The sequence below is a fragment of the Bos indicus x Bos taurus genome, chromosome 3 (genome assembly GCF_003369695.1).
Source record: "Bos indicus x Bos taurus breed Angus x Brahman F1 hybrid chromosome 3, Bos_hybrid_MaternalHap_v2.0, whole genome shotgun sequence".
NCBI classification, from domain to species: domain Eukaryota; kingdom Metazoa; phylum Chordata; class Mammalia; order Artiodactyla; family Bovidae; genus Bos; species Bos indicus x Bos taurus.
In genome coordinates this window covers 100183739-100199681 of record NC_040078.1, presented here as the reverse complement: position 1 = coordinate 100199681, position 15943 = coordinate 100183739, and the positions used below count along the sequence as shown (strand labels likewise).

General features: G+C 38.9%; 1 protein-coding gene across 2 annotated transcripts in view; it reads right to left on the bottom strand.

Annotated features, from left to right (window-relative positions):
• Positions 1-15943, bottom strand: part of PIK3R3 (phosphoinositide-3-kinase regulatory subunit 3) — a 104993-nt gene that overhangs the window by 9498 nt on the left and 79552 nt on the right. For both annotated transcript variants that reach the window (XM_027537396.1, XM_027537397.1), the window contains exons 6-9: positions 15614-15756; positions 11304-11480; positions 1973-2047; positions 1331-1501 (exon numbers count right to left, since the gene is read on the bottom strand). In XM_027537396.1, coding sequence (XP_027393197.1) covers positions 1331-1501; positions 1973-2047; positions 11304-11480; positions 15614-15756 — 566 coding nt within the window. The remainder of the gene's footprint in view (positions 1-1330; positions 1502-1972; positions 2048-11303; positions 11481-15613; positions 15757-15943) is intronic.

Here is a 15943-nt window from a genome sequence, read left to right as displayed (position 1 = left end):
TCATCCTTTCCACGTCCAGCTCAACACCATCTCTTCCACAGAATCTCCCAACCCTTTCTCCACCAGACTCAGTTCCTCATGCACACAGACTACTGGTGATAACTATGTCACGGTGATTTCATTTATCCTGGACATTTAACTGTGAAATGAAGAAAGTGTGGTGCCAAAAAAAAAAAAAAAAAATGTGGGTTTTGAAACCAGGTAAAGCCAGATTCAAACTCCACATGACAGAGATAGATTGCTAAGGATAAGATGATCATGTAAAGCACTCTGTTAATACAAGTGTCTTTTGTCTAGCCTCACCACTTTGTCCTCAGATCATTTGTGATCCTTGCTTGCCTTCTAGCCTGTCCAGCAGAAGCATCATCATAATAATACTAGTAAACAACATTTACTTAAAATGTTCCAGCACTGATCAAAGCATATTATATCACATATATTAACTCATGTGATAGTTTAAAAACCCTTAAGTAGATATTACTATTATGCTTATTTTATAAAGAAACTAGGAAAAGAAAAGTTAAGTAATTTACCCTAGGTCACATGTATGTTTAAGTAGTAGAGTCAGGATTTGAATCCTGTATATCTGATCCCAAAGCTTCTCTCATGACCATCATACTATACCTCCTCTCTAGGTATTGGTCATTGTCAATGAAAACATATTAATAGCATAAAAAATACATATATATATATATATTCCTTAAAAAGGCAACTGTTTTATATATATATGCTATACATAATATATAAATATATATTATATATATTTTATAAATATGTATTTATATATAACAGCAAAATCTGACTAAGGCATAGTTAGTTGTCCCTAGAATTTCACTTTCCATTAAAAGGAAAATAAGCTTTTCCAAACAGTCATAAGAAAACATCCAACATTTTCTATCACTAACTCAACACAATACTATTTAAGTACAAAACTTAAGACAGTTTTTCTTCTGAAGTAAAAACAGTTCTATTCAATCAAGTCTTCATAATCTGACAACGAAAGCCAAGTTAGGCATGCAGGAGACTACTAAAGAATTAAGTGATCTTTTCAATTGAAAAATCTCCAATTATTTTTCAGATACCTGAAATCCAACAACGAACAACTGCAGGGCCTACCCTGCTTACCATTTAAATTAAAATCCCCCAAATAATTTCAGATTATATATCTCCTAAAGCAACTAACTTTTCTTTGTACAAATATTAAAGGTCTAAGCCATGGTTACTCATTTTACCATACTTCAACTAATTTGATCTGAACTTTATGAGTGGTTGACTTTCTATTAATCAATGTAGAAGTTGTGAAAAGGTTATATCCCCAGAGAAGACTTACACCACAGAGCAAGCATAACATCCTTTCTTGCTACTCTCACGGATTAAGAATGCACCGTCAGGTTTCCCATAGAGCAAGTCCTCTGCTTGTACTCGGTTGATATCCTCAACAAACCAGGTTTTCTCATCATAATGGGGCAGGTTTTCATCTTCCTCATTGATAAAATAGGTCCTAAAAATTAAATGTTAAAATATTATTCTAACAATCAGTTTACTTATATCTAAAAGCAAATTCACGAATAAAACTCTCTCCTAAATCTTAACCACAAAATAACAAAGTAGAATTGCAAGTAGTTGGATTTTTGAAAAATAATTTCAAAAACTAAGATTAAAAAAAATTTCATTATTTGCTATCACGCAGAAAGCACAAAATTCACGTGTCTCATCCAAGACTCTGACTTCTGACTGTCTAAATGAGCGATGCTTAAGTATCCAGGTTTCACATGGTTTGGCAGGTCTGTGAACTCAAGTGCCTATAGCATACTCATGAAGCAAATCAATTTAAAGAGGTGCAAAGTCCTTGATTCAAATGTCCTCAAATAACAGAGAGGACATTTGCTCAAGCAACTCAGCAAGCATTAAAAGGCCCATGTCTTACACTGGCAACAAAGCCCTCTGACGGAAAGGTACAGTGAGAACTTACTCATCAGCATCCTCATTCTTGATTCCCAGCCAGGCATTTAGGCGCTTCTGTCTCACTCCTTTGTGATTGAGCCACCTGCCCAAAGAAAGACACCAGTGTCGGCATTGGTGCAAAGGAAACACATCCAAGCCAACCAAACATCCAGGCCCAAGAGCTTGCTTTCCCCAGTCCCACTAAGAATGGCTAGAGATTTCCCTAAAATTAATAGTTTCTCTATTACTTTTCCTTCAACTTTCAGCAAAAAGGCAGAAACAGAAAGCTACTTGAAATTAGGCATGTCCCTCATTTTTCACTTTCCTTTTCTAGAAGGTTTTATCACACCACAAGCACACACATCCTTGCACTCAAACACCATTGGACAGCTGTTTTTGAAATCGTTAGTTAGGTGAGCATGTGTCACATTTGCAATCTCCACTGAGCCACAGGATGCAATTCCTCCATGGCCTACTGTTAATACATTGAGTTTAAAATTCTAAAACAGAATTTCAAGGTCTATTTTTACACCCAAAGCAAGCCACAAGAAATTCAGGGTAGCAATCTGAGTAATTAATACAAATTTACTTCATCACAGTATTTTAAAATATACCAACATTTTAGATGTAAAATGATATAAACCATTTCATTTAGCTTCACTGAGATGGACAATGGCCTAAAACTTGAGTATAAAAACTCTTTCATTCATCATCATCCCCCAACCACATCCCTGTTCATTCAGAGGACAACCCTAATTGTCCCAACTAAGGCAGTCCACCAGTCACTCTCTACACTTTTCCTTATTTTCCTTATCACGTATAAAACAATACATTCTAGAGACAAAACCTGAACAAAGCATCAAAGACCTAACATCCAATTAGCATTCTGTTACTAATTATGTGGTCCTTTTTTGTTTGTTTATTCTATAAAAGATATAAAGTTGAAGTTATAACATAAATTCAGTGCGTATAAGATGAACTTATTCTCTTTACATTCAGTTTCATTTTCAACTTAAAATCTCTAATCAAACTATAATTTTGTTTACTATGTACTATGACATCTCACTTAGTTTTTATCAGTTAGGGTCTTAGCTAGAAGGATAAGGCACAGTCAAACTGGTAGCTAGGAGAGTTGACTATTTACAAAGGCCTGGAGATGTTTTAGAGAAACTCCCTGGGGCTAGCAATAGTGTGAGGCCAAGGTATCCTGGAATTGAAGAATCAGCTGTAGAGAGCAGTGACCTGAACCCAGAGAGGACCATTTGGGGAGTGCCACCTTTGGTACAAAATGAGGACACAGCCATCTCATAGGGATCACAAGGGGAAGAAGTTAGAATATAAAATATTCTTACTTTCCTTTCCTTCTGCCCTCTTATCTCCTGCCAGTGCCTTCAAATGGCCAAAGCTAATGAGAAGCCAGAGGGCAGAGAGATCCGCTTTCTTAGGCACAAAGCAGGGTAGAAAAAGAAGAGTAGAAATTGTGAAGGCAGATGGAAAATTCCAGCACACTCAATGAAATGGATTAACAAATGGACTTTTTTCCCAGAACCTATGATCCTCTGATAAAGAGACGGTTTCCTGTACTCAAGGACTGTTTGCACAGCATAAGAGGATGGCTTATTTAGGATACATTTTAAGGTAAGATTAAACTAACTTTTGTAGTCACAATCTGTACCTTAACTTAACAATTATTGGCATGGTAATATCCTTCAGAATTCCTTATACACACTGCTGCCCCATCTCGCCTCTCTAATTTTATATTTGGGAAGTTGACTTTGGAGCTATGTGTAAGATGATATTTATTCAAATTAAGTTTTATGATATTCAATCTGGATCATAGTTTCACTCTCCTGAAATCTTTCTAGTCTCTAATATCTTACCATCTATCTGATCAGCTGTTTCTACCAGCTTTTAAAAATAAGATCAGCTGCTAATGACCATCTGATGTTTGATAACAGTGCGAGTTAGGGCACTGCTGTGGATGGACTGACGTGCTACACAGAGGCTGCTCTAGGATGGCAGTGATCATAGTTTGTCAGTCAAGTTAGACGGAGCTGTACCATGGCAAGTTATTCTTTATTTTGAATTTATGAATTTAGGTTTACGAAAACCAGGAAAAGGAAGCAATAATCATGAAAACTAACTCCTAATGGAAAAGAATTGCAAATGAACCCCTTTTATAAAAAAGGAATTTTAAAGGTTTTTCAGAAATTCCCTGGTGGTTCAGTGGTTAGGACTTGGCACTTTCGTTGTCATGGGCCTGGCTTCAATCCCTGATTGGGGAACCAAGATCCTGCAAGCCACGGATGGCACAGGCAAAAATAAAATTAAAATAAATAAAGGCTTTTATATTTAAGAAATATTTTTTTCTAAAGAACAGCAGGAGAGATAAGAAAGCCTTCCTCAGCGATCAATGCAAAGAAATAGAGGAAAACAATAGAATGGGAAAGACTAGAGATCTCTTCAAGAAAATTAGAGATACCAAGGGAACACTTCAAGAAAAGATGGGCTCAATAAAGGACAGAAATGGTATGGACCTGACAGAGCAGAAGACATTAAGAAAAGGCAGCAAGAATATACAGAAGAACTGTACAAAAAAGATCTTTACAACCCAGATAATCATGATGGTGTGATTACTCACCTGGATCCAGATCCTGGAATGTGAAGTCAAGTGGGCCTTAGGAAGCATCACTATGAACAAAGCTAGTGGAGGTGATGGAATTCCAGTTGAGCTATTTCAAATCCTAAAAGATGATGCTGTGAAAGTGCTGCACTCAATATGCCAGCAAACGTGGAAAACTCAGCAGTGGCCACAGGACTGGAAAAGGTCAGTTTTCATTCCCATCCCAAAGAAAGGCAATGCCAAAGAATGCTCAAACTACCGCACAATTGCACTTATCTCACACGCTAGTAAAGTAATGCTCAAAATTCTCCAAGCCAGGCTTCAGCAATATGTGAACCGTGAACTTCCTGATGTTCAAGCTGGTTTTAGAAAAGGCAGAGGAACCAGAGATCAAACTGAAAACATCTGCTGGATCATGGAAAAAGCAAAAGAGTTCCAGAAAAACATCTATTTCTGCTTTATTGACTATGCCAAAGCCTTTGACTGTGTGGATCACAATAAACTGTGGAAAATTCTGAAAGAGATGGGAATACCAGACCACCTGATCTGCCTCCTGAGAAATCTGTATGCAGGTCAAGAAGCAACAGTTAGAACTGGACATGGAACAACAGACTGGTTCCAAATTGGGAAAGGAGTACATCAAGGCTGTATATTGCCACCCTGCTTATTTAACTTATGTGCAGAGTACATCATGAGAAATGTTGGGCTGGATGAAGCACAAGCTGGAATCAAGATTGCTGGGAGAAATATCAATAACCTCAGATATGCAGATGACACCACCATTATGGCAGAAAGCGAAGAGGAACTAAAGAGCCTCTTGATGAGAGTTAAAGAGGAGAGTGAAAAAGTTGGCTTAAAACTCAACATTCAGAAAACTAAGATCATGACATGCAGTCCCATCACTTCATGGGTAATAGATGGGGAAACAGTGGCTGACTTTATTTTTGGGGGCTCCAAAACCACTGCAGATGGTGACTGCAGCCATGAAATTAAAAGACGCTTACTCCTTGGAGGGAAAGTTATAACCAACCTAGACAGCATATTAAAAAGCAGAGACATTACTTTGCCAACAAAGGTCTGTCTAGTCAAGGTTATGGTTTTTCCAGTGGTCATGTATGGATGTGAGAGTTGGACTGTAAAGAAAGCTGAGCATCGAAGAATTGATGCTTTTGAGCTGTGTTGTTGGAGAAGACTCTTGAGAGTCCCTTGGACTGCAAGGAGATCCAACCAGTCCACCCTAAAGGAGATCAGTCCTGGGTGTTCATTGGAAGGACTGATGTTGAAGCTGAAACTCAAATACTTTGGCCACCTGATGAGAAGAGCTAACCCATCTGAAAAGACCGTGATGCTGGGAAAGATTGAGGGCAGGAGGAGAAGGGGACGACAGAGGATGAGATGGTTGGATGGCATCACTGACTCAATGGACATGAGTTTGTGTAGGCTCCAGGAATTGGTGATGGACAAGGAGGCCTGGTGTGCAGCAGTTCATGGGGTCGCAGAGTCGGACATGACTGAGTGATTGAACTGAACTGACTTATTTTATATTTAAGAAATGAAATCCTGATTTAGGCATTCAAGAATATTCTAGAAACAGTACACTGGAATCTCAGCAGAAGAAAAATCTCAAAAAGTCCTTATGGGCTATATATATAGCAAGAAGTCAGAGAAATGGCCACACGCATAGGGGACTTGATGAACTAATGACAGTCTCTTCTTAGGTGCTGCAGAATTCCAACCTGTTCCAACTTCAAAACAGGACCAAAGAGAGGTCGTATTCAGTATCAGGTAGCAGTACAACCAGTCTCTTCCAGGACTGACTATACAATTTCAGTGTTAGAGCAGATCAAGCCCATCAATCCTAGTGTTGTCTTTGGTAGAAACATCAAAGCATGGAGTATGGACACTGGACTGTTCTCCCTGAAGCAATGGTTCCAAAAGAGGTAATGGTTTCTGTGTCTCCCTAAACATTCTAGCAGGATATAAGTAGGTCATGGCTTATCACCCATGATAGTACCTAAATTCTATTTTATATTTAGCTTACAGAACTTGTTAAACGAATTTTCAAGGTCTAGTTTGCCATACTTAGTCATGCACCTAGAAATGGTAGGTTTCTCAGTATCTCATCACTTTCCAGGGCAAAGAAATGCTTCCATTCATTCCTTTGGTCCATGGCACAGCCTTCTGGGGCTTTTCTTTAGCTTCATCATGTGACCAGAACCATATAAATATTCCAAGAGCAGACACACCCTGCTTGTATACAAAGCCACCTCCTGGCCTTGCTTCCAAAGCTCTTCTATATGCTTGTGTGCTTGCTTGACTCTTTGGCCACAGTAGCAAACTGAAAGATCTCTAGAGAGGAATGTTATTAAAAACTACTCAGTAATTGTTTGCTTCCGAAACAATCACCTTCAACTTTCCTCTCCAAAAACTCAACAGCCAATGTTCCAACCTTGAAACTTGTATTTTATCCCCTCCCTCCTTCTCACACAAAGAAACCCTGAAGTCTATAGAAAACCCAGTCAGAGGTCTTTACTTTGTCTCCTCCTGCCAAGGAGTTTGAACTGTGTTACATGCGTGAAAGTCACCCATAAACATATTACAAAACAGTCTATTCATTACCTAGAACTAAACCTAATACATTTTTCTTTCTCACTGATTATGTCCTTCTATGAAGCAGTCATCCAGCCTAAAAATCTAATTGATATATCTTGTTCTGATAATATATCTTTCCATCTATACTTAGATAATATCCCTGCTGCTGCTGCTGCTAACTCGCTTCAGTCGTGTCCAACTCTGTGCGACCCCATAGATAGCAGCCCATCAGGCTCCCCCGTCCCTGGGATTCTCCAGGCAAGAACACTGGAGTGGGTTGCCATTTCCTTCTCCAATGCATGAAAGTGAAAAGTGAAAGTGAAGTCGCTCAGTCGTGTCCAACTCTAGCAACCCCATGGGCTGCAGCCTCCCAGGCTCCTCCGTCCATGGGATTTTCTAGGCAAAAGTACTGGAGTGGGGTGCCAATCTAGCTAAATCATATAACATTCCATCACTCCTCAGGTGTGCCATTTTTCATAAGTGCTTTCAAATATTTCTATTACTTTTTTTTTATTTTTTGTTTTTATTATTTTTTTATTATTTTTTAAATTTTATTTTATTTTTAAACTTTATATAATTGTATTAGTTTTGCCAAATATCAAAATGAATCCGCCACAGGTATACATGTGTTCCCCATCCTGGACCCTCCTCCCTCCCCATACCATCCCTCTGGGTCATCCCAGTGCTCTAGCCCCAAGCATCCAGTACCGTGCATCGAACCTGGACTGGCATCTCGTTTCTTACATGATATTTTACGTGTTTCAATGTCATTCACCCAAATCTTCCCACCCTCTCCCTCTCCCACAGAGTCCATAAGACTGTTCTATACATCAGTGTCTCTTTTGCTGTCTCGTACACCGGGTTATTGTTACCATCTTTCTAAATTCCATATATATGCGTTAGTATACTGTATTGATGTTTTTCCTTCTGGCTTACTTCACTCTGTATAATAGGCTCCAGTTTCATCCATCTCATTAGAACTGATTCAAATATATTCTTTTTAATGGCTGAGTAATACTCCATTGTGTATATGTACCACAGCTTGCTTATCCATTCATCTGCTGATGGACATCTAGGTTGCTTCCATGTCCTGGCTATTATAAATAGTGCTGCGATGAATATTGGGGTACACGTGTCTCTTTCCCTTCTGGTTTCCTCAGTGTGTATGCCCAGCAGTGGGATTGCTGGATCCTAAGGCAGTTCTATTTCCAGTTTTTTAAGGTATCTCCACACTGTTCTCCATAGTGGCTGTACTAGTTTGCATTCCCACCAACAGTGTAAGAGGGTTCCCTTTTCTCCACACCCTCTCCAGCATTTATTATTTGTAGACTTTTGGATCGCAGCCATTCTGACTGGCGTGAAATGGTACCTCATTGTGGTTTTGATTTGCATTTCTCTGATAATGAGTGATGTTGAGCATCTTTTCATGTGTTTGTTAGCCGTCTGTATGTCTTCTTTGGAGAAATGTCTATTTAGTTCTTTGGCCCATTTTTTGATTGGGTCATTTATTTTTCTGGAGTTGAGCTGTACGAGTTGCTTGTATATTTTTGAGATTAGTTGTTTGTCAGTTGCTTCATTTGCTATTATTTTCTCCCATTCTGAAGGCTGTCTTTTCACCTTGCTAATAGTTTCCTTTGATGTGCAGAAGCTTTTAAGGTTAATTAGGTCCCATTTGTTTATTTTTGCTTTTATTTCCAATATTCTGGGAGGTGGGTCATAGAGGATCCTGCTGTGATGTATGTCAGAGAGTGTTTTGCCTATGTTCTCCTCTAGGAGTTTTATAGTTTCTGGTCTTACGTTTAGATCTTTAATCCATTTTGAGTTTATTTTAGTGTATGGTGTTAGAAAGTGTTCTAGTTTCATTCTTTTACAAGTGGTTGAGCAGATTTCCCAGCACCACTTGTTAAAGAGATTGTCTTTAATCCATTGTATATTCTTGCCTCCTTTGTCAAAGATAAGGAAAGATAAGGAAAGAAATAAGCAAAGATAAGGAAAGAAATCTTAAAAATTAGAGCAGAAATAAATGCAAAAGAAACAAAAGAGACCATAGCAAAAATCAACAAAACCAAAAGCTGGTTCTTTGAAAGGATAAATAAAATTGACAAACCATTAGCCAGACTCATCAAGAAACAAAGGGAGAAAAATCAAATCAATAAAATTAGAAACGAAAATGGAGAGATCACAACAGACAACACAGAAATACAAAGGATCATAAGAGACTACTATCAACAATTATATGCCAATAAAATGAACAACATGGAAGAAATGGACAAATTCTTAGAAAAGTACAACTTTCCAAAACTCGACCAGGAAGAAATAGAAAATCTTAACAGACCCATCACAAACACGGAAATTGAAACTGTAATCAAAAATCTTCCAGCAAACAAGAGCCCAGGTCCAGACCGCTTCACAGCTGAATTCTACCAAAAATTTAGAGAAGAGCTAACACCTATCCTGCTCAAACTCTTCCAAAAAATTGCAGAGGAAGGTAAACTTCCAAACTCATTCTATGAGGCCACCATCACCCTAATACCAAAACCTGACAAAGATCCCACAAAAAAAGAAAACTACAGGCCAATATCACTGATGAACATAGATGCAAAAATCCTTAACAAAATTCTAGCAATCAGAATCCAACAACACATTAAAAAGATCATACACCATGACCAAGTGGGCTTTATCCCAGGGATGCAAGGATTCTTCAATATCCGCAAATCAATCAATGTAATACACCACATTAACAAATTGAAAAATAAAAACCATATGATTATCTCAATAGATGCAGAGAAAGCCTTTGACAAAATTCAACATCCATTTATGATAAAAACTCTCCAGAAAGCAAGAATAGAAGGAACATACCTCAACATAATAAAAGCTATATATGACAAACCCACAACAAACATTATCCTCAATGGTGAAAAATTGAAAGCATTTCCTCTAAAGTCAGGAACAAGACAAGGGTGCCCACTTTCACCATTACTATTCAACATAGTTTTGGAAGTTTTGGCCACAGCAATCAGAGCAGAAAAAGAAATAAAAGGAATCCAAATTGGAAAAGAAGAAGTAAAACTCTCACTATTTGCAGATGACATGATCCTCTACATAGAAAACCCTAAAGACTCCACCAGAAAATTACTAGAAATAATCAATGACTATAGTAAAGTTGCAGGATGTAAAATCAACACACAGAAATCCCTTGCATTCCTATACACTAATAATGAGAAAACAGAAAGAGAAATTAAGGAAAAAATTCCATTCACCATTGCAATGGAAAGAATAAAATACTTAGGAATATATCTACCTAAAGAAACCAAAGACCTATATATAGAAAACTATAAAACACTGGTGAAAGAAATCAAAGAGGACACTAATAGATGGAGAAATATACCATGTTCATGGATTGGAAGAATCAATATAGTGAAAATGAGTATACTACCGAGAGCAATTTATAGATTCAATGCAATCCCTATCAAGCTACCAACAGTATTCTTCACAGAGCTAGAACAAATAATTTCACAATTTGTATGGAAATACAAAAAACCTCGAATAGCCAAAGCGATCTTGAGAAAGAAAAATGGAACTGGAGGAATCAACCTACCTGACTTCAGGCTCTACTACAAAGCCACCGTTATCAAGACAGTATGGTACTGGCACAAAGACAGAAATATAGATCAATGGAACAAAATAGAAAGCCCAGAGATAAATCCACGCACATATTTCTATTACTTAAATAGAGAATTTTTCCCTTAAAAATAAAAACTCTTCAATGGACTATTCTGTATACTTACTTGCAGGTTCCCACTTTTAGTTTCCTTGCCTGTCAGGGGTAATTTCTATTTCTACGGTTTTTCTAGGTAACCAAAGATTCTGGGTTTTGTGTTTTAGGCAAACTTTAATTAATCTGCACTTTTTAAGCTCCATCACTGTTCATTTGTATGGATTACAGCCCTACCTCCTGATCGGTCCCACACGCTTGACTTTAGTTGACTGTAACACCCTACTACTAACAGGACCACTCTCCTAAATTCTTACAGTCCCGCTGGCCAGGTCTCAATTACAAATCTCTTCTTCTACCTCTAATGTCTCTCGTGCAGCAGGATCAGGTGGTGCCAGGGTGTCCTCCCCACAGGCCCAGAATACTCACACAAGGTGCTGATCTCGGATCTTGCGCAGCTGGATCAGGTCAGGTTTGATACTATTCATTTTTTTATCTATTTCTCGGTTATCCAAAGCTTGTTTCTTCAAATCCTGTTCAAGACGCATTTTGCTATCATGAATCTCACCCAGACGTGATTTCAGCTTGTCATAATTCATCATAATTCTGTGAAAATATTTGACATATTAAGGTTAAAACAGAAACCAAGCAGAAGCGTTCTACAGCATGCACACGGTCTAACACCCTCAATGCGGTGGACATCTGCTGTTTTTGCCTGGCACATCTTTATTCTCACCCCTCTGGGAAGAGCACTGTCATGTTCCCTGTAGCGAAGGGCTCCTGTTCCCATCTCAGATTCATTGGTGAACATCACACAACCCCTCCTGGCCAAGAAAAGTGTTCTCTTCCATCCTATCCCAGCCTCAGGCCACAGTGACTTGTTCAGAAATCAGAATAATACACAAAGTAATCCAATGACAGTCAAATCTACGGCTCTTGCTAGCAATATTGTAGACAGATTCTCTCTTTCCACTGAGATTGTTAAGTTGTTAACATGTGATTCTTAGTCTCCCAACAGTTTATACTACTGCCTTGAAGGGAAAGCCTGCCTGAGGATGAAGCCAACACAGAAGAAAACTGAGCCAACAGACAGAGAATGAGGAGAATCCGGACGACATTGTTTGGGCCCTGGCCCCAGCCATGACTGAACGAGTAAAGCTGGGTTACTATGTGAACTAAATGTGCTCACAACATGTAAAGGACCAGTGTCTGGGACATCTTGGTAAAGCACTCAGTAGAGGATGGCCCTAAGCTTTTCCACCACACAAAGTTTTGCCGTGCTCTGAACCCTAAGGCAACAACTGTCCACATTACTCACTTGTCACTCGATAATAAACAGTTGTATATTACCATTAAAACTTCATCATGATACTTTAACTCCCTATGCAACTAATCTACAAGTTCTTTTCCATTTCTTCATTATTAATAATGGTCACTTGTTGGTACTATAATGTCAAGACACTCACACACACTCACACACATACACAGCTTTCTCTACCATAAAGCGTGTGTGTGTGTGTGTGTTATTTAGTCCTCAGAGCATTTCAACAAGATTTTATCCACAGTTTTATGGAGAAAGAAACTAGTCCAGAGAGTTAAGTAACTCAGTGAAGGCAACACAGCCAAGGTGGCGCTAGTGGTAAAGAACACACCTGTCAATGCAGGAGACACAGGTTCCATCTCTGGATTAGGAAGATCCCCTGAAGAAGGGCATGGCAACCCACTCCAGTATTCTTGCCTGGAGAATCCCATGGACAGAGGAGCCTAGTGGACTACAGTCCATGGGGTCGCAAAGAGTTGGACACAACTGAAGTGACTCAGCATGCATGCACAGAATTTAAGCCCGTGGTTTAAGCCATTAAACACAAAAAGAAATGTAAAAAGGCAAAATGGTTGTCTGAGGAGGTCTTACAAATAGCTGTGAAAAGAAGAGAAGCAAAAGGCAAAGAAGAAAAGGAAAAAGATATACCCATTTGAACACAGAGTTCCAAAGAACAGCAATGAGAGATAAGAAAGCCTTCCTCAGTGATCAGTGCAAAGAAATAGAGGAAAACAATAGAATGGAAAAGACTAGAGATCTCTTCAAGAAAATTAGAGATACCAAGGGAAGATTTCATGCAAATGTGGGCTCGATAAAGGACAGAAATGGTATGGATCTAACAGAAGCAGAAGATATTAAGAGAGGTGGCAAGAATACACAGGAGAACTATACAAAAAAGATCTTCATGACCCAGATAATCATGATGGTGTGATCACAGACCTAGAGCCAGACATCCTGGAGTGCAAAGTAGAGTGGGCCTTAGGAAGCATCGCTACGAACAAAGCTGGTGGGGTGACGGAATTCCAGTTGAGCTATTTCAAATCCTAAAAGATGATGCTGTTAAAATGCTGCACTCAAAATGTCAGCAAATTTGGAAAACTCAGTAGTGGCCACAGAACTAGAAAAGGTCAGTTTTCATTCCAGTCCCAAAGAAAGGCAATGCCAAAGAATGTTCAAACTAGCACACAATTGCACTCATCTCACACGCTAGTTAAGTAATGCTCAAAATTCTCCAAGCCAGACTTCAAAAGTATGTGAACTGTGAACTTCTAGATGTTCAAGCTGGATTTAGAAAAGACAGAGGAACCAGAAATCAAATTGCCAACATCCACTGGATCATCGAAAAAGCAGGAGTTCCAGAAAAACATCTATTTCTGCCTTATTGACTATGTCAAAGCCTTTGACTGTGTGGATCACAACAAACTGTGGAAAATTCTTCAAGAGATGGCAATATCAGACCACCTGACCTGCCTCTTGAGAAATGTGTATGTAGGTCAAGAAGCAACAAGTAGAACTGGACATGGAACAACAGACTGGTTCCAAATCGGGGAAGAAGTATGTCAAGGCTGTATATTGTCACCCTGCTTATTTAACTTACATGCAGAGTACATCATGAGAAATGCTGAGCTGGAGGAAGCACAAGGTGGGATCAAGATTGCTGGAGAAATATCAATAACCTCAGATATGCAGATGACACCACACTTATAGCAGAAAGCAAAGAACTAAAAAGGCTCTTGATGAAAGTGAAAGAGGAGAGTGAAAAAGTTGGCTTAAAACTCAACTTACAGAAAACTAAGATCATGACATCTGGTCCCATCACTTCATGGCAAATAGATGGGAAAACAGTGGAAACAGTGACAGACTTTATTTTGGGGGGCTCCAAAATCACTGCAGATGGTGACTGCAGCCATGAAATTAAAAGACCCTTGCTCCTTGGAAGAAAAGTTATGACCAACCCCAAAAACAGAGACATTAATTTGCCAACAAAGGTCTGTCTAGTCAAAGCTATGGTTTTTCTCGTAGTCATGTATGGATGTGAGACCTGGACTATAAAGAAAGCTGAGTGCCGAAGAACTGATGCTTTTGAACTGTGGTGTTGGAGAACTCTTGAGAGTCCCCTAGACTGCAAGGAGATCCAACCAGTCCATTCCAAAGGAGATCAGTCCTGATTGTTCATTGGAAGGATGGATGCTGAAGCTGAAACTCCAATACTTTGGCCACCTGATGCAAAGAACCGACTCATTTGAAAAAACCTTGATGCTGGGAAAGATTGAGGGCAAGAGGAGAAGGGGTCGACAGAGGATGAGATGCTTGGATGGCATCACCGACTCTATGCACATGAGTTTGAGTAAACTCCGGAAGTTGGTGATGGACAGGTAGGCCTGGCGTGCTGCAGTCCATGGGGTGGCAAAGAGTCAGACGGGACTGAGTGGCTAAACTGAACTGAACTGAAGCTATTAAGCTATACTGCCTCACAGCACTTAGTACTATTCTTAGGCACAAAAGTTCATTAACACTTGCTGATATGAGCAATAATTTTGCTTTTCCCTTCATATGATTCAGGTTTATTATCTACTTCTGCACTCCTCAACCCGCTGTTACTTGGCTCATTTTCTAACACTCCACTAAATTTGCTTGATAAAGGTTCCCAGTATTAACTGCCAGATTCAATACTTCTCATGTTTCTCATTCTCTGTGTAATCTCATCCTTATCATCTACCATAATCTACACACTTTTGCCCCTCAAATCCTTTCTGTAGAGTTCCAAATCCAAATAACCAACTGCCTACCACTCAGACAATTCCATTTGGGTTCTCACAGGAACCTCAAAACTCACTGGTTCCCACTCGAAACTCCCCTCATGTACTTCCCATTTTGGTGAATTACACCATCCCTTAGTCACTAGTACCAGAAATCTAGGAATAATCTTTGGCTTCTCCCACACCTGCCACGTCTGGTCAGGCATACAGTCCTCAGCATTTCTATTAACTCTATTCACCACTATGTACTCTCAGATACTGTAACACATTCTGAAGCTATGAAGGAAAATAAGCCACCACCCTCACTCAATAAGCACACAGTTCTGTGAGTGTGACTTTCAGTAAATGTTACAGTAAGGATCAGGATCAGATGCTACAGAAATGTGGACAAGAAGCCCCTAAAACAGTCTAGGGAATCAGAGAAAATTTTCTAGAAAGTCATGTCTAAGCTGAGGGCTAAAGGGGTCAACAATTTAGGAGGATGGAGAAAGAATGCAGAAGAAAGAAGTTCAGCTTGGTACCATCAGTGTGAACAGCAAGTAACTCCATACGGCAGGACTGTCAAGTCTGAGGAGGTAAAAGCAGACATGACAGAGATGATTAAAGAAGAAAAAACGTCTTGGCTCACTGATGCACTTGGAGATATTAGGTAGATTTACCGTTCAATTTCCTTTTCATTCCCTTCTTTTCGAAATCGCTCAATATATTCTTTGCTATGTTGTTCTTGTGTATGACACTGCTCTTCAAATATTTTAATTGTTTCATTAAAAGCTTCAATTGCAGTCCTCTTCATCTGTATTTCCTATAAGACAAAAAAAGATAAACACACTTCATTATCTTTGTATTTCTTTTTGTAACCTTAGTCTTAAAACAAATCTTAAAATTCTAATTATGATTCCATATGAGATCAAATTAAGGGGGCCAAAACAAGACCCTGCTACCATTATTTATATATGAAATATATCATTAAAACCCTAAAATAAAAGAAA